At 45.1% G+C, this 19208-nt stretch overlaps 1 protein-coding gene across 1 annotated transcript; it reads left to right on the top strand.

Annotated features, from left to right (window-relative positions):
* The first annotated feature begins 8931 nt into the window (after positions 1–8931).
* synpo2lb (synaptopodin 2-like b) lies at positions 8932–18993 on the top strand. The gene is made up of 5 exons (XM_041029460.1): positions 8932–9033; positions 10951–11102; positions 11208–11510; positions 12005–12393; positions 15360–18993. The coding sequence occupies exons 1-5, from the start codon at positions 8932–8934 to the stop codon at positions 18101–18103; spliced, it is 3690 nt and encodes a 1229-aa protein (XP_040885394.1). The 3' UTR covers positions 18104–18993.
* Positions 18994–19208: the final 215 nt, after the last annotated feature.

Raw genomic sequence — 19208 nt, 5'->3', positions numbered from 1 at the left:
TCCCCTTGGAACAAAACTTGGCAGAGCGAGACGAGCCAGTGTTTGACATCAAAGTCCAACACAACCTCACTGTACAATAAAGCTTCTATCAAAATTTGGCTGGTGATGATGGACAGCAATGGAACTATGTTTAGGACGCAGGCTGACCAATAAATCTACATCAGACCTGCCCGTGTCCCCACCACCATTTAATGATGGAAAACTTACTAATTTACTGACCAAAGAATGATTTTACTCAATATCAAAAAATGTGATCACAAATGTATCTCAGATGCCAAAACAGATTTGAAATGCACTGATAAGACATCATCCATGAGCTGAATAACTGCTTGAGAAAGCCAACCTCACATATCCACCTGTGTTTCGTTTACACTTTCCTGAGACCATGCCATCTTGAGGCATCACAAGTTAAGAGCTAGTAAAACTTCGGTTCCAACAACAGAGTTAATAAATGGTCACAGTCTGTGCCTAATCAGCACCTGAGCTTCACAACGCAGAAAATCAGTCCATCCACTTCCTGGATGCAGCAGATTCACTTCCTGGTCATGTCCAGTAGTTTGAAGAGCAGCTTCCATTCTTGTGCAATGTGGGCTGCAAAAGTCCTTCAGAGGTGAGGTCCGGAGATCTAGGCAGTGTCCAGGGCTTGGTGGATCAGGTCAGGCCGCAACATTCCTTTTCCAGCCTTCCTTAAGGTTGGACATATGAAAAAATCATCAGTAATAAGTAAAAAGCAAACAGACTAAAACAAACCTTCAACATGACCTCAGATATTACCTTTGGTTGCCACTCTCTCACTTCCTCTGACTAATGTCCCCTGACTCTGGTGTGACTCTGCAATGTGGGCTGCAACAGTCCTTCAGAGGTGAGGTCCGGAGATCTAGGCAGTGTCCAGGGCTTGGTGGATCAGGTCAGGCCGCAACATTCCTTTTCCAGCCTTCCTTAAGGTTGGACATATGAAAAAATCATCAGTAATAAGTAACAAGCAAACAGACTAAAACAAACCTTCAACATGACCTCAGATATTACCTTTGGTTGCCACTCTCTCACTTCCTCTGACTAATGTGCCCTGACTCTGGTGTTTGCTGCTTTCACATACTGTTGTGGAACAGTCCAGTGCATCCATCCCTGTAGGGTAGAAAGTCTGCTGGGAGTCTCTGAACTCATTTATCCGTCAGTCCATTAACGCAAAACTTCATCACATTCCAGTTCTGTATTGCCTGTGGAACTCCTCTTCAGCATGTTCTGCCGTGGTCTTGTGATGTTTGCAAACCCTTCCACAGAGGCTCAGCAGTAACTAGCAAGTCCAATGTCCTGACGTACATGGAGACAGTCTGAAAAGACCTGATTCTCTTCTACTGCCCTTTACACTTTTTGCAGACTAATCAGGCAGGTTGACAGCTCCATGTTTTGGGCTCAGAGACAGAAAAGTCCAACTGTAAAGCAAGAAATAAAAAAACAACAACACACAAAACACTACAGAATACAAGGTTTTCTTCATCCAAGTGACAAAGTTAAATAAATTCACAAAAATTTAAGAAAAAGGATAACTATGAAAACAAAAGAATAAAAAAAAACATACACATAAATATGTAAAGTTAAACTAAAACAAAAAAAACATGACAAGTATATGGAAAAGGTGCCAACAGACAGAGAACTGACAGTATCTGCTTACAATAAGTGAGAAATGTGTGCAACAGACAATGTAAAAGTAAATAGCATAGATAAAGAGAGTAACACCATCACTGGAGGTTGAGCCACAGAATAAAGCCTCAGTTCACTCATAATCAAACTACAGCAGCTACAGAATCATTTAAGCAAAATTTATGGTCTGTCCAAACTTCAACATGTCTTCCTCATTCTGTTCCTTCAAGCACTGGAACGAGGCCTTAACTGTGTCTTCCCCTCTAGTGTGTTTGACATGGTTTTTGAAATAGTGAAAGATTTTTCTACCATCTGTAAACATCTTTTCATGTTTGCCTTCTGAGATTGGTTGTCACTCTGTTCAGGTTTATAAAGATCAGCAATTCTACTTCAAGACAAAGCCTGTTACCCTTAAGACTTTCTCTTCAATTCAGCCCATGACAATATCTCATTTCAAGTATGTCAGTAGCATGTAGCTCAGTAGGAGCAAATTAATCATTACTGTTCAACCTGGTAAACTTGACACATGTATTAGGTTTTCACAGTGGTCACTGCGTTCATCATCACCACTAGATGGAAAATGAAGCAAATATACCCAAACTGGGTGCATCTTTACAGTGGTCTGAGCTATCTGAGTCGTCTCTCTGCCAGGTTTCCTTCCCTTACCCTGTCCAACACGCAATAAAAAAAAAAGGTACGAACCCACCTACACTTAAACCTGACGCAAATAACCCCATGACGCTTGATACTGCAGTGAATCTTGTCCGCAACTGACCGTACGTAGCGCTTTACAGGGGCGGGAAAAATTCCCCTGTCGGGAGGCCTCCCTAGGTGCCGAAGCCAAAAAAACGTAAGAATCGCAAAACCTTTCCTAACCACACCTACTTCAACCCAGAAAGGTCCTACTCCAGTCTCCCCTTGGAACGAAACTTGGCAGAGCGAGACAAGCCAGTGTTTGACCTCAAAGTCCAACTCACCCTCCCTGAACAATAAAGCTTCTATCAAAATTTGGCTGGTGATGATGGACAGCAATGCAACTATGCTCAGGACACAGGCTGACCAATCAATCTACCTCAGACCTGCCCGTGTACCTCCACCATTTAATGACGGAAAACGTACCAAGTTACTAATCTAACAATGATTTTACTCAATATCAAAAAATGTGATCACAAATGTATCTCAGATACCCAAACAGATTTGGAATGCATTGATAAGACATCATCCATGGGCTGAATAACTGCTTGAGAAAGCAAACATCAGAAACACATTTACGACCAATTCATCAGAACAGCAATGTTCTGGCAATAATACCATTTAAACCAGTCATCAGTCTCCTTACTCACACTCAACCTTTATACCTCAACAGTAATTACTTCTATAAGCAGTAGACCTATGATGTAGATATGTAAATATAAATATGAAGACTTTTTTTTCTACTAATTTTGGGGTATATGTACATTTTAAGGGATGGATATTGTTGTATTTTAAATTCTATTTGTTGTTTTGAACTTACATATATCTTTAAAAAAAAAAAAAACAAAAAAAACAAACACTTTTATCTTACTTCTGTCTTCCAAATCTTCTTCATTTTCCATTGGGAGTTGGATTATAACTAAAGAATTTTCCTCCAGGGATTAATAAAGTTCCTGATTATGACACACAAAGAAGATTGCGTTTGTTTCTGAATCTAACAAAAAACAAAAACAAAGCTGGAAAATCCATTCATGATCTATGAGCTGAAAAACCACTTGAGAAAGCCAACATTACAGATCCAGCTGCGTTTCCATTGCACTTTCCTGAGACCATGTCCTCTTGAGGCATCACAAGTGAAGAGCTGGTAAAACTTCGGTTCCAACAAGAGTTACTATATAGCACCTGAGCTTCACTATGCAGAAAATTCACCTCCTAGATGCAGCAGACTCAGTTCCTGGTCGTGTCCTGTAGTTTGAAGAGCAGCTTGCAGACTTGTGCGATGTGGGCTGCAACAGTCCTTCAGAGGTGAGGTCCAGAGATCTAGGCAGTGTCCAGGGCTTGGTGGATCAGGTCAGGCCGCAACATTCCCCTTCCAGCCTTCCTTAAGGTTGGGCATATGACTAAAACAGAGGAAAAAAAACCCACAATCATTGCCAAATAAGTAAAAAGCAAACAAACTAAATCAAACTTTCAACATGACCTCAGATCTTACCTTTGGTTGCCACTCTCTCACTTCCTCTGACTAATGTCCCCTGACTCTGGTGTTTGCTGCTTTCACATACTGTCGTGGAACAGTCAAGTGCATCCATCCCTGCAGGGTGGAAAGTCTGCTGGGAGTCTCTGAACTCATTTATCCGTCAGTCCATTAACGTAAAACTTCATCAGATTCCAGTTCTGTATTGCCTTCTGTTTGCACTTTCCTGAGACCGTCTCCTCTCGAGGCATCACAAGTGAAGAGCTGGTAAAACTTCGGTTACAGCAACAGAGTTAATAAATGGTCACAGTCTGTGCTTAATCAGCACTTGAGCTTAACAACGCAGAAAATCAGCCCATCTACGTCCTGGATGCAGCAGATTCAGTTCCTGGTCATGTCCTGTAGTTTCAAGAGCAGCCTGCAAACTTGTGCGATGTGGGCTGCAACAGTCCTTCAGAGGTGAGGTTCGGAGATCTAGGCGGTGTCAAGGGCTTGGTGGATCAGGTCAGGCCGCAACATTCCCCTTCCAGCCTTCCTTAACGTTGCACATATGACTCAAACAGAGAAAAACAATCATTAGCAATGAGTAAAAAGCAAACAGAGAAAAGCAAACCTTCAGCATGGCCTCAGATCTTACCTTTGGTTGCCGCTCTCACTTCCTGTAATGTCCCCTGACTCTGGTGTCTGCTCATTTCTCCATCAGTCCATTAACTCAAAACTTCATGACATTCCAGTTATGTATTGCCTGTGGAACTCCTCTTCAGCATGTTCTTCCACACTTGTGACTATGGTCACAAGTTAATTTGTCTTATTTGAAGCATTTTGTTTTGTGATATAATTGCTGCTTTATATCACTGTATATTCTGCCAATCATCTGTCTGTTTTGGTGTTTAGGTTTATCTGATTGAATAAAGGCCAAAATCAAGCATATTAGACAGAGAGGCCCTAAACAGCCCCAATGCTGGGCCCCCAGATCAACCCCTAGCAGGCTGATTAGAGGGGGAGAGAGAAAGATGTGTGAGTGCGAGTCTGTGTGTGTGAGTGTGAGACAGAGTGAGACAGAACGACAGAGACAAGGTAAAGTGATGGTAGAGTGGCCAGGCAAACAACCTCAAACCTCTTGAAGGCTCAAAATGAAGATGGATGGACGGACAGCAGCCACGTCGGGGGGATGGACAGGAACAAATTCTCTAGGAGGAAAAGTTATGGCACGGCGGCCAGACATCCCAGCATCAAAGACGCGAAACTCAAATACCTTGTATAGCCTCTTCTCCTCCCACGTAGTCAAAATCGATGCTAAAAACAAACAGGCAAGCAAGCAAACAAACAAACAACCGCCCGACCAACAGAGACTGAGAGATGACCGATGGCAGCCACAATGGATGGACCGGAACAAATTCTCTAGGAGGAAAAGTTATGGCGCGGCGGCCAGACATCCCAGCATCAAAGACGTGAAAGTCAAATACCTTGTATAGCCTCTTCATCCAACGTAGTCAAAATCGACGCTACAAAACTAAAAAAAAGGGGGGGGGGGGGGGGGGGGGGGGGGTGAGAGGGATTAGACCGGGGGTCGGCAACCCGCAGCTCAAGAGCGGCATGTGGCTCTTTCATCCCTCTGCTGTGGCTCCCTGTGACTTTGGAAAATAAATAATGAGTATTTAATTTTATTTTAGTTTGTTGTTTTTTAAATGTAATTCTAAATTTGAGGATTACGGTGATCTTGTAACATTAAAATAAAAAGTTTTGAACTTTTTGTCGCTCAAAATATGCATCACAAACGCAGCTGAAATAAAATTTCGTGTTCTCTGTAGCAGTTCACTGATTTCATAACTGCAACACTATAGTTTTTTATACAAAGCATACAGGTAACAAAAAAACAAACAATATATGCAGTGTTATCCTCATTTTAGATGTCAAAAGTGTTTTGTGGCTACGGGTGTTTTCTTTTCTGTGAGAGACGGTCCAAATGGCTCTTTGAGTATTTAAGGTTGCCAACCCCTGGGATAGACAGACTGGCGATTGGTCGGGCGGACAGTAATAATTATGGCACAGTGGCTGTGTGTGAGACAGAAAGAAAAAGAGGGTGAGACAGATTGGCATTGTTGCCGTGTGTGTATGTGCGTGCGTGTGTGTGTATGCGAGTATGTGCATGCGAAAGCCAGGTCAGCACAGAAGCCGACCAAACACCCCAACAGAATACAAACTTCACTTACAACTTGTTGATTTCTTCTCATGCTGATCTGTTTGTGGACCTGAAAGAAGAAGCAGAAGAAGAACCAGCTCAGTCTGAGTCTGCAGGTCAGAGTTCACCTGTGAAGACTGGCGGTTGGACTGATCCTGTCCAACACTCACACTCTGTGGACATCAGTTCACTGAATATAAATCCATCTGTGTGAAGCTTTATACACACAGACTGATCAGGGAATAATCATTTCCTGTCATAGTTATTAATCATACTGGAGACTGTGACTGTGATGTTTGAGTGAGGATGACTGTGGTGCAGCTGAAAGATGAAGATCTTCAAACTGCAGGTGGTTTACTGATCGGCAGCACGTTCTCTTCACTGAGCAGCGTTTCACACTCTTTAAATATTATTTATTAAATTCTGCTCAACGTATAAAACGGAAAATCAAGATTGATCAAACTGATGACAGTGGTTTACAGTCAACAGTATTTTACCGTCAGCTCTGGACTCTAATATAACTAATAAAAGTTTATGTGGGTAAAAACTGTCTCTCTGTCCAACTCTGAGGACTCACAGGCCTGAGCCCGTAGGAGGTGAACTGAGGGTTTACTAACGTGAACTGAGGAGGCCGCTGAGGCCTAATTATCTCCGTGCCGCTCCGCTGTCCCGCGTGTCATATTCAGCCTTTATCTTGACCACATGAACCACATCACGGTCCAGAATTTAAATATGTCAAACCGCCAAGACTGAATGAATATTTACCACAGAACCAGGTGAGCTCCACCTTAAAACATAACCCCAGTTAGCACCAGCGCACCGTGGCAGCGTAAACTGTGACTGTTTTCGGAACCATGTCATTTGCGCTTGTTGCGGCTCGTCTGAAATCGTGGATTGAAATGCTGTGTGTACCCACCTTTCGTAGAAACTCGAGAAAGCCGTTTCCAAAGCGTCTGTCCGAGGCGAGCGGTGCGATGGAGACACGCGGACTGAGGCTGTGTGCGCGGGCGTGAGCAGAAAATGGCGTCTGCGGCTCACGCGGTGGATAGGCCCGGGCCCTCTGTTAGCAGCATCTGCAGAACAGAGATTCACAGGCTGATAAACCCGGTCTGATACACCTGGTCTGTTTCCCTCAGTGTGCTCACACTGTCTCCATACTCACTCAGAAACTCGGTGGAAGTCTGTGTTCCGGGCACACGCGCTCTCCTCTCCTCTCCTTCCAAACCGGCGCGGTAATGGCGGACTCGGTGCCCCGCGTGGTGGTCGCAGTTGTACCGTGGTTTAGCTGAACTAGGAGCTGAAACCAGCTCCAACACACGGCTCAGCGTCCGGTTTTATCAGGTTACACTTTGACTCAAAGTCCAGGGTCTTCACCTGATGAACAACAGTATTTCACAGATTTGAATGAACTCACAAACAGCGTCTCTCCGTCTACCTGTTTGTAGCGTCTTCCCGGCCTGCACTTGCCCTTTTTAAGTCCCACCCCTCTAACAACCAGGTGGATCGTCATCTCTGATTGGCCAGTGATAATTGGGCCAGACCATTATATCACGGGCCTTGTATTACAAAACAAAACATAGAAATCAATAGGTGTGTGCGATACTGCTGATACCATACCAATACCAATACTTTTTTTTTTACTCAGAAAAGTATTTTATCTACTTTTGTGCGGGCGGAGCAATGCGTGATAATGACGTGAATGCAATATGCAAACTTGAATGAAAATTGAAAATTTGAATTTTCATGATGATTGAATGATTCTGTGATTTTTCAATTTTCAGTTAGTTGATCATGATTATGATCATAATAAAACACAGAACACAGGACAAAGATTTTAAGCAAATAAAAATACTTTTTAAGTCAAAATTTTAATTTTACTTTTTCAGTTAAGATTTTTGTTCAGTTTTTTGTTCAGAAACAATAACAATATATGAATACAGCAATATAACAAAATAACAATATCAACACTATAAGAATATAACAAAAATATTGCTTGCATTACACAGTTGTTTGTGAAAAATAATATCAATAGGGCAAATACAAAAGTGCAAATAATTGGATCAATTTGTTGTCTTCCAGCACCACTGAATATAAGCCAGCTCATGTGGATATATGACTGCCAAATTTGTCTAAATTTTCAGGGTAAAATGTGAAGCTGTTTGGACAGCTTCACAATCTCATTGGAATTAGCCCAAATTTGAAACTTTCCAATTTGCCATTCATCACAAATCTGGCACGAGTTTGACCAGGTGACCAGATTTAAGCTGTTGTTTGGCCATGTAATTTTGGCTGCTAAATTCTGTAATCTCTTGCCTCTCTTCTGTAAAGACAGAGCTTCAGCAGCTCTGTCTTTACAGCAGCCTGAGAGCCAATATTCATCATCTTGTCCAACACTGCAGAATTGGGGGCCACTGGAGCACAGCTCCTCTCCTCTAGCATGCACTCTGAGGCTATTAAAGTTTAGAGACAGTAAACCAACTGAAAGTCCTTAAATGTTTCCTTCTCACACCCTGTTTTCTGTGCTTTAAGGTTGAGGTACTGTGGGTATATGAAGACAAATCTGTGAGCCACGGCTGCTGTCCAGGCTGGCTGAGCTGGGGGTCGAGGAGGGAGTAGTGCCGGTGGTTATTTCGGGAGGGTATATCAGCAAGCATCCGCTCCTGTATAGAGTGCTTGAGAGTGACATGGCAAGTGTTGAATACAGGGGAGGATGAACACACACACACACACACTTTTGCCCCTTCTCACCCTCCCTAATGCCCACCCTCCGACACAGATGAAAGCCAGCTGCCCCCTGTCTCCTCATGGGTGGAGTGATCTTCTGTGGTCACAGAGAGACAGAAGCCTCACGCTCACTCATTGATACTTGCAGAGTTTGAGGAACTGAAGAAGGCGAGAGCAACAAATACATCCTCATAGACACAGCGGGCTGTGAGCTGGGATGGTGGCGGAGGAGATTGTGGTCTCCCTCTCAGGAGGAGCCCCGTGGGGCTTCAGGCTACAGGGAGGAGCAGAGCAGCAAAAGCCTCTACAGGTGGCCAAGGTATAGTGAATCCTATATGTGTGTGTTTCTGTGCATACAGTATGTTGCAGACAAGACTTTTACTGCCAAGGTGGTAACGTGAATGAACACATGTTTGGGAGTTGATTGTGGCTCGGGTTACATTACTGCATCCTGAGGACGATCAGACAGCGGTCAAGTTTAGTAAGGGTCTCTTTAAGATAGGCTCATGTATGAGCCTGCATATGCATTCTGTATTAAAGCAATGTTGTGTTTGCATGTGTTTGTAGTTGTGCACATGAAGGCATCTACTTTGAACATATACACAGTAGATAACGAACTTGTAATTTTCACATATTTATTGGACATGATAAATCAACTTTAAGCCCCAAAATATATATATTTTTTTCAATTTGGTCTCTCCAAAATCTTTTTGTGTCTGCGTTTATATCTGTTGACAGACCAGAATGTTGTCTCTAATAAGAAAAGCTATTCTGGAGAAGAGGAATGTGACCTCGCTCACACTGACGTTAAAAGTTGGCCAGTCACTCATAAGCTGTCATAAACTCTGATTCAAAATGGAGGCAGAGTGGCTCTGGCACAGAAGGCCTGTCTTTATCCAGGATTTTCAAGCCGATAAGGTCACCTTTAATGAGAGTTTGATCAGTGTGTGCTTCCTCTTGCCTGTGTATGTGTTTGTGTGTATCTTGTGTGTGTGTGTGTGTGTGTGTGTGTGTGTGTGTGTGTGTGTGTGTGTGTGTGTGTGTGTGTGTGTATGGTTGGGCATACCACAGATAAGCCTGGCTGGGAATGGAGTGCAAACTAGAGGATCAGAATAGCTCGTTTAAGAGGAGCTGGAAGCTGAGCATGGAAAAAGGCCTTTTGTACACACACACAAAGATACAGATACGCACACAGAACCACACACACATACGCACACATAAATTTTCCTGTCTCTTGAAGTGTTTAAACATAATTCTGTATTATTTTTTTCTCACATCACATTGGCTCCTGTCTTCCTTCATCTGTCTAGGAATGTGGTGGATTTTCCTCCGAGGTTTTATTTTGGGTATGTGGGGAACATATGGCGAATGACAGGCATGCCCCTTGGTCCAGAGTGGTGATGCAGCTGTTCAGACCCCCTCTTTCATGATGTTCACTTGTGCTGTGTGTGTGTATGTATGTATATGTATGTGTGTACATTTGCCTGGGTGGGAAGGCATGAGATAGATAGCTTGTCCTTGCGTGTGTTGGTGATGGTGGAATGGGATTATTGGGTCAAGAGATACTGATAAAGGGAATTACTGTGTCCTCTTTAGAGTCCAAGTAGGAACTGGAACACACTCAACATTTTTACCTTCAGTAGTGATAAGGTGTTCGTATCAGTGTGTATGTGTTAGGAGACAGAGGAGAGGGCCTTGTCTATCCCGGCTATTACCCCCACCCCCAACAGACATACTTCCTGAAGGATCCTATGACATCATCTCTCAGCGACCTCCAACAACAGCTGCATGACTTCATGAGTTATTCTGATACAGGGGTCGTGAGAGAACGCCATGCAGCCTGTAAGACTTTTACAGGAGGTCTACAGTAACCAAACAGAGAAGCGAAACAATCCTGGAGAAAACCAGTGCAGTGTACATTTTGCTTTCAGCCCATTCTTTCTCAGTGTCCCTGCTGACATTAACATGTTGGGGATGGATCCTACCATGAGAAGTTGCCAAAGTCAGTATTTTCATACTCTACTGATTTGGGCTTTGAGTTCTGAACTGTTCCTAGTGACAATGAGACTTGTGCTCAAGAAAGGGGTTGTTTTAAGGGGTCACAGGCCCACTGGTCTAAAGAGTCTCAAAAACAAAAGGAATGTGAAGGTGGGAATCTGGACTATGTGCAGTCAAATAAGTCAGTTTACTGTGCTTTTATGTATTAATGTGTCATTAATCCCTTTCTTCTCTGCAGGTAAGGAGGCGCAGCAAAGCCTGCAGAGCTGGACTGAAGGAGCATGATGAGCTGGTTGCAATAGGTGACCAAATGTGTGCAGAGCTCAGTCATGCTCAGGCCATGAGCCTCATAGACGTACAGAGTGCTACACTCACCCTGAGGGTTAAAAGGTCAGAGCATAGACTCACACACATAAAGTACAGCACACACCTGGTCATATGAAGCCATGCAAACTGATGCATGTTTTTTCATTTTGTATGTATGTATGTTTCCAGGGCCCCCTCTGGATTCCACTCCTCATCTTACTCTGGTCGCTCTGCATCGCCCCGCTCCTCCATGAGGGTCCTGTCACCCCCTATGGCCTCGTTGCCTTCCCACTGTCCCTCTGTCCTCTCCCCCAATGGGATACCCAAAGGCATCACTTCCCCTCCAGACAGCGAGGCCTACTACGGAGAAACAGACAGTGATGCAGACACACAGTCACACACTCACCGCCGCCAACGCCGCACACCTCCTCATGCACGCTCACCTGCTCGCTATGACAACCAAGAAGAGGAGGAGACCTCAGAGATGAGCGGGTAAGAGGCAGAGACCCGATGTCCATTCCCACTTCCTGTTCAAAGTATACTGCCACTTTCTAAAAACCTGAAACATCACACTGGGCCTTTTTTCTTTTGTTTTCAGCAGTCAAATATGAGAAATCCATAAATTCAGAACTACATTGTTGAATACTAACAAAATTATTATTTTATTAGACAAATTTTAGCCCAGATCAATCTGACTTAGTATATGTACAGAAAACCCACCCATGATGTTTCAGCTCTCTAACAGAAGAAGCTTTTAAAGAGATAATACATTGTCCCGCTAAGGCTGGTGAACTAGGAGCAAGGAGACAAGACGCTAGCTCTCTGTTTGGAAGGTGAAAGAGAGAAGGATAATATGGAGTTTCAGATCAAATTCAAAATACAAAATATCACGGTTACATTGTATGTGATCCACTAACCACCATGAACGTCTACACATTTGAATTTTAAAACTTATAATCTTTACTGCGTTCTCTCATTGTTCTAAGGTACGAGAGTGCCACAGATGCAGGGGTTTCCCTGCAGGGTCCGTGGGATGGTCAGTGTCTTGGTGGCGTCCCTCGCAGAGAGCTAATCTACCAGCCCCTTCAGACAGAGTGGACCACTCCAGCACACACCCCGCACACTCTGACTCCTCACACACTCACCCCGACCCCCGATCAGGGGTTGGTGGAAGCGGAGGGAGAAGGTGACAGTGGCTTCCAGGAGGCGGGGGGCTGCGTTGGGCTGACCTGTGCTCCCCTGGTGTCTCCTGAACGGGCGAAAGAGGCTCTGATGTTGGGCTCTAGTACACAACTGGTGCCCATGGTGGGACCACAGCAAACCCCCGTCAGTGATGAGCTCTCCACAACCTACATGGACAAAGCACGGCAAGCCAGTGAGTCAATGTCTTCATAAAAAAAACACACACACACATAAAATACACATGAATACTCACTCAAGTCAGAAACAAACACACCATGGACCAGGACACTATGAATGTGGGTTTGTTCAGTTGGATCCAAACCTTTGCATCAATCAAGTTTGAGGACATGAAACCAGCTGCTAACCAAACACAGAAACAACACTAGTTTTCTCATGGTAGTGCAGCTATTTCTTCTTGACCACAGTGGTTTTGCTTTTTAATTAAAATTTCAAAGATTCCCCTCTTGTCTCCAAAGGCATCCTCTGCAGTTTATCTCAAATATTTAGCTAGATCACCCTCTAGTGGTTATTATCTGTAACTGGAGCATCCTTTCACATTTACAGGCTGTTGGTGATAGGGTGAGATATACCAGATACTTACTCAGGTATTCCCCCCGCCCCTTTCTGTCCCCTGAAACAGCAGTCTATCTCTTCTGTCAGTATTCTGGGCATTTGCCTCACTGTCTGTATTTATAGGCACTGAAGCTTCTGATTGATGCTTCTGACTCTGACGTACAGGCTACACAGCTGAATATGTGTTTTGTACGTGAATGTGTCTATGTGTTAAAGTGAGTGTTTCTGGGTTTGGGACTGTTGGCCAGACAGATGTTATTCTGAAATCATTCCCTGTGGGTGTGGGATCGCTGACGATAATTACTGTTGTATACTGAGAAATAATTTAATAAGAATGTTTGACAGTTTTAGAAATATGTTTATTAGTTGCAGAGTTAGATGAGATAACTATAAGGTAAATACGAAGCTACAGCCCAGAGAAATTTAGCTTAGCTTAGCACAAAGACTGGCAACAGTCTTATTTATTTAAACTCATAAAGTTTTATTGACCTTGTCTGGTTGACTTATTGTCTCAAAAAAGACACAAGTGATCACAGCTGATCAAATAGAATAGCTATGCACTGACTGCATTGTGTCTTCAATTGTGTGATTGTTGCAGTAATAAGGGATCCGTCCTCTGGTGTGAGAAGGTGAAAGCCTAAATGACATATGCTGGTGCTTTACTATACAATGAATGAGTGAATGACTGACTGAGGTGTCCAGGGACCTGCCCTTTCTCACGTTACCAACACACATACACACACTGCCTTTTGCCTTTGTGTGTGGGATTGTTAGCTCTGCTGCTGTGGAGTTGTGTGTCTGTGTGTGCGGTGGTTTTTGGGTATGAAGTGTCAGCAGCAGAAACCAGCACATCAGCAAAGAGCTACGACCACACTTCCCTCTATAACCTATAATTGGCTTTATGAACTCATACACACACTCAGTGACACTGCTGTCGAAAGACCCTCTGGTGAGGGGTCTTCCTGTCCTTGTGCGTGTGTGTGTGTATGAGACAGAGACTGGACAGGTGTTTGATGCCTGTCAGACAGACAGGAATAGTGGGTTGACATCATGTGTTGGTTTGGGTTGCTGGACAGAGACAAAGGTCTTTACATGGGCTGTGCCCTGAGAGAAGAGCTGGGAGACAGAGGCTGAACGGTTCGCCCGCTCAGAGCCGAACAGAACACTGTGAGGGTGTGTGTGGGAGGGTCTGAGGGAGGTTAAGGACACACACACACTCACACTTGTGAGATGAGGGACTTCACATCTCTTTCAGGTTCAGATGTAGGTGGACACACAGTCCCACACACTGTGTACACAGGTAAGACACATTAAAACACTTGTACATACACATAACTTCACTTACACACAGATTTACTCACATTAGGAGCAATACATTTCAGTTTTGTCTTCTTTTTCAGATTTAGAGGAATTACCTAATTTCGATGCCATGTCAGAACAATAGAAAGTTGAGCATTAATGTTATTTGTCATTGTTGTACTCACTGGACTTGACTGATGATCCTGAAGTTGAAATGATTTAGTCATGAGGATAAATTATTTAGTCATTCGGCCTGTGATTGTGCATCCCACTTTGTGCTTTTATGCTTTAAAGACAAATTACACAAGCCGATGTGTTTATGTAGTGCTTCATCAGCTTGACAAAGCTACATTGCTTAATGCGGGTCAGATACATTATGCAAAAAAATTGACAAAAGTTTTTGTTATTTTTAGCCATGCTAGCAGCGAGGCTCCAGGGACGGCAATGTCGTTCTGTCAGTACCCAGCTTTGGTCCAGACTGAAATAATAGCTATCAGAGGGATTAGAATGAAATTTTGTACAGACATTCATTGTCCCCTGGGGGTGAATCCTAATGACTTTGGTCATTCCTTAATATTTCCTGTAACACCATCAATGGGTTTGGATTTTGTTCATGACCGAATATCCACGAATTTAAACAAAACATTAAAACCCCTACACCACTCAGCATGATGATAGCATGGCTGTAAAGTTGTTTTACTCTATAAGCCTCGTATATATCAAATGTTTAGGAGGGTGTCATTGATTAACGGAAACAGAAATTTCTCAGCTTTGCAGCAAAAATATCAAGTTTGATTTTGTTTGTCATGCATTAGTAAGTTTGACAACATCAGACTATCGTTATGTAGTGACGACATTCATGTGAGGTGAGCCAAGACACTAAAAAGACACAAATAGCCTTGGACTGAGAAGAGAGACACACATGTGCACATGCCAGCGTGCACACACACTCATGCAGGCACAAACATTCATTTAGAGAGACACTGATCTAACCTTCCCGGAGTATCTGTGACTCAACTCTGGAGAGCAGCAGGAATTCTTTGTTCTAAATCCACAACACACACTCCTGTCTGTCACTGGTAATCCTCATCGCAGCTCCTCACTGTGATAATACTGTATAAATCAGCCACTACTTGCTGCCAGTGAGGGCTATCACACTGTTTTGTTTCCGTTATTTGCCTTGTTATGTGTTCATCAAAACTCCCATTACCGGTTCTCTCCTTTGTTTGTTCTCTCTTTCAGTGCATTTATTTTGGTCTCTCTCTCTTGCTTCTTCCTGTCTTGCAGAGTTACAGCGTGGGGAGAGTTTGGTAGAGAAACAGGTGAAAGAAGCTCGCACTAAATGCCGCTCTATTGCCTCACTGCTGACTGATGCTCCCAACCCCAACTCGAAAGGGGTGCTTATGTTCAAGAAGCGACGGCAGAGGGCCAAGAAGTACACACTGACCTGCTTCGGCAAAGCTGAGGGTGACAGAGGAGGTGAGACAGAGGGAGAGACAGGAGGAGAGACAGAGGAGGAAGGAGGAAGTTCCATCTTAAGTGGCTCAGAAGTTGACGAGGAGGGATTCTCTGCATCATTTGACCCCACGTGGGATACTGGTTATCTAGACCTGTTGGACAGGAGAAGCTCTGCCTGCCCATCAACCACACCAACTACTCCCACAACACCAATAACCAATCACATCCCAGGGCTGGACCTCTCAGCCTATCAGACCCCAGGACTTGTGAGCCCTGTCAATCAAAGCCCCGGGTTGGAGGTCTCAGGGCTGGAGAGCTCAGCCCGTCAGGGTTCAAGGGTGGAGAGCAGCATCACGAAGCAGCTGATCACTAACCACCCTGCACACATGTCTCCTCCAGCTGTGGCTCTGACCAATGGGGGATCAGTAGCTGTTAGTCGGGCTAGTGTTGTTCTGAGCCCACCCTCTCAGACACCACTTTCAAGTCAAAATGGGCAGCATGACAACTCTAATCCTAGTCTGAACCCTAATCTTAGTCCTGGCTCGGTCACAGACTTAGACCATCACCTGAACACCAGCTTCAGTCCTAATACAGGTGTTCTGAACCGTACTGCACGCCCCTTCACCCCTGGCCCCACCCCTCCTCGCACATCTGTGACCTCTGTGATGTTTCGCCCTCCCCAGCCCAAACCCACAGCCGTGACCATGACGACCAAACCCGTGCCAGCCGTCTCCATGGTGACTATACCACCTACTCGCCATCAATCAGGGCCAGATGCGAGGAGAGCGGTGTCTAGCACCTCTCTGTACATCCCTCCAAGAAATAACAACAGCAACACTCATCAGTCTGTTAACTCCCCTCCCTCTGCTCTCTCGCCTCCTTCCTCTCTGTCTTCTGCACCTTTCTCCCAGTCTCCTGCAAACCCACACACGTTTTCTCCTCAGCCTGCGGTATATGCTTCGCTCTCCACCCCTTTCTCTCCCTCTGCAGCTCAAGCTCCCCCAGTCTGTCCATCACCTGCTCAACCCTTCTCCCCTCTGGCTCCACAGCCATTTCCCTCTCCACTTGCTCCTACTTACCCACCTCCCTCCACTTGCATTTCTGCTCCTCCCATTTCCCCACCATATCCCCCTGATCTGACTCAGGTTTCCTTCCATGCCCAGTCCACTCACCCTCCTCCTCCCATCCAGCCTTCTCCATCTCCATCTGTCCACCCTTACATCAATATGACAGGTGCAATGACTCCCAGCCCTGATGCTGCCATGGCAACTGCATCAGCACCCCAGGCTCCTGCCCCTGATTCACTTGAGACGCGTGAGCAGCGCATCTCTGTCCCTGCCGCTCGCACCGGCATCCTGCAGGATGCCCGTCGTCGCAGCAACAAGAAGCCAATGTTCTGTGCAGTCCAGAACAAAGATGTTTCTCCAAACCCGGACTTGCTGTCGATGGTCCAGAACATGGATGACCGCTTTGGGAGAGTCCCGGGTGCTGAATCTGGAGCTGCACCCACTGGGGAGGCTGGGCACGAGTCAGGGCCTGAGGAGGACTGGCTGAGGCTGGGGGCAGAGGCCTGCAACTTCATGCAGGCTCAGCGAGGAACGAGGCCACCTCCTGTAGCCCCAAAACCGCAAGCCCCTCAGGTGCCACAGCTGGCCGGGAAGGGAGGTCAGCTGTTTGCCCGCAGACAAAACAGGATGGATCGGTATGTTGTGGAGCGATCTCCCTCTGTTGCTGCAGCACCTTACTCTCCTGCTCAGACAAGGGAGCCCTCACCCACACCTTCTCTTCCTGCCACCTGGAAGTACTCCTCCAACATCCGTGCTCCACCTCCCATCAGCTACAACCCCCTCCTCTCCCCCTCCTGCCCTCTGAAGGCCCAGAAGAAGCCTGAGGTGAAAAAATCTGGGCCAGCTGGATCTAAAGGGCAGAAAGCAGGTATCAAACCTGTGGACATTATGAGCCACCAGCCCTACCAGCTCAACTCCTCTCTGTTCAGCTATGGGGCCAGTGTTCCCCAAGACAAATCCACCAATCAGCACCAGCAGCGAGGAATGACAGGTGGTGCTCAGAAAACAGCACGAGTTTATGAAGTGAAGCGCTTCTCCACACCCCCTCCAACAGCAACAGGGCCTGCCCTCAAAGTCATTGTTCCTCGCTCAGCTACGACACTTGGAGAACCGCTGTGGCGCTCTGATGTCACGTCTCCTCCACCCACAGTTGGTCCCACTCCCTACCAACCATATCAGCCTCAACCTCAGTGGGCCACTGCTCCTCTGTCTCCCCCTGTGCCTCCTGCTCCTACTGCCCCACTGCCCCAGCTCCCCACCTTCTCCTCTGCTCCTGCTTCAAACCCAGTCCAGTCCCCTTCTTTCTCCCACCTTCAGCCCTCCAACACTGCGCAGGCAAACAGGGAGTTTAAGAGCACTCCAGACCTGAGTCCCCTGGGTCCTACTCTTGCCTCTCAGCCGGCATCCAACAGCACTCAACCTACCAGGGTACCCCGGCCCAGGTTCAGCACTTCCAATCTGGGTCTGCAGCCTTGCGTCTGGCGCCCTGGATCCACTATGCACTGAACAGATTCTGGTCTGGACACAAGAAACCAGGGCTCTGTGGGAACAGGGAGACACATTTTTTTTAAAAAATAGGCCCATGTGTTTTTAGTGTTTTAATATTGTTATTCAAGGCCACATTTTATCACAAGGTCTGTTTGGATCGGCCACACATGTAGCACATTTTATCACAATATTTATTCCTACTGACTCTTTTATCCAGTGCATCTGGTTATAGTTAAAAGGAACACTGTGTTTTGCAAAGGAAATGTGATGTGGAAACCCGAGAGAGGTTAAAACTGCAGACTGAAAGGACAGGAAGAGATGCTGGGAGAAACGGAAAATAAATTTCTGTAAATATTGTGTTGAATGATTTATGAATTAGGTTAAGAACATAAAAAAGAACAGAGGATGTGAAATGACAAGAATGTTTTAAGAGAGATGTAGTCAGGGACCGTGGAAAGGATGAAAAGGCACTGATGAGGTGACATTATAGGAACAATGTCTGAGGAGGTGTAAAAGGTACAGATGTGACTAATACCTTCACAATCTGTAAACATCCTGCAGTACCTGTTGCTATACAAATATATCATATCAGAAAATCTGAAATACTAACATATTTTTAGTAGCTACTATAACTGTAATTCCCCTTCTGTAATATATATTAGGGATTTGTGTGTGATGATGATTCTGAGTGTGTTTTTTTTTAGTTGCACTCAGCAGCAGTGTGTGCTTTGTTTTCTGTAGTTTTTCATAGGGCGAGGGGCACAGCTGTCACGAAGAGGGGAAAAGCCTTTTACCGTAGACTTGATTTCTGATCTGCTGATATGGAACAAGAGAGCTATAACGTGTCTGTTTAGCTGTGATTCTTTTACACAGAGACATGCAGCGGAATAAAAATAGACATGACTCACCTCAGCTGTCACTCTGTTTCTTCCTCTGTCACCTACGTCACCACCGGCTCCCACACCAGGCCCCAGTATCTCCTCCTCCCATTAGTTTTCATCCTTTTCTCTCTTTCAGGCATTTACTGACTAATATAACAGCTTAGTAGTTCTCCCAGACTTCAGGTGGTTTAGAGATTAAACATGTGTAAGGCAATAGTTTAGGTACCAAGGAGATGTTTTTA

The sequence above is a fragment of the Toxotes jaculatrix genome, chromosome 21 (assembly GCF_017976425.1).
Source record: "Toxotes jaculatrix isolate fToxJac2 chromosome 21, fToxJac2.pri, whole genome shotgun sequence".
NCBI lineage: Eukaryota > Metazoa > Chordata > Actinopteri > Toxotidae > Toxotes > Toxotes jaculatrix.
Note: the sequence above shows the minus strand (reverse complement) of the source record. Positions and strands in the feature narration are given on the sequence as shown.

Bases quoted from the DNA above. Each gene is read 5' to 3' on its own strand.
- synpo2lb (XM_041029460.1), top strand. From the start codon at position 8,932: ATGGTGGCGGAGGAGATTGTGGTCTCCCTCTCAGGAGGAGCCCCGTGG. The intron at 11,103-11,207 runs GTCAGAGCATAG...GTATGTTTCCAG, and splicing joins CTCACCCTGAGGGTTAAAAG to GGCCCCCTCTGGATTCCACT. The intron at 11,511-12,004 runs GTAAGAGGCAGA...CATTGTTCTAAG, and splicing joins GAGACCTCAGAGATGAGCGG to GTACGAGAGTGCCACAGATG.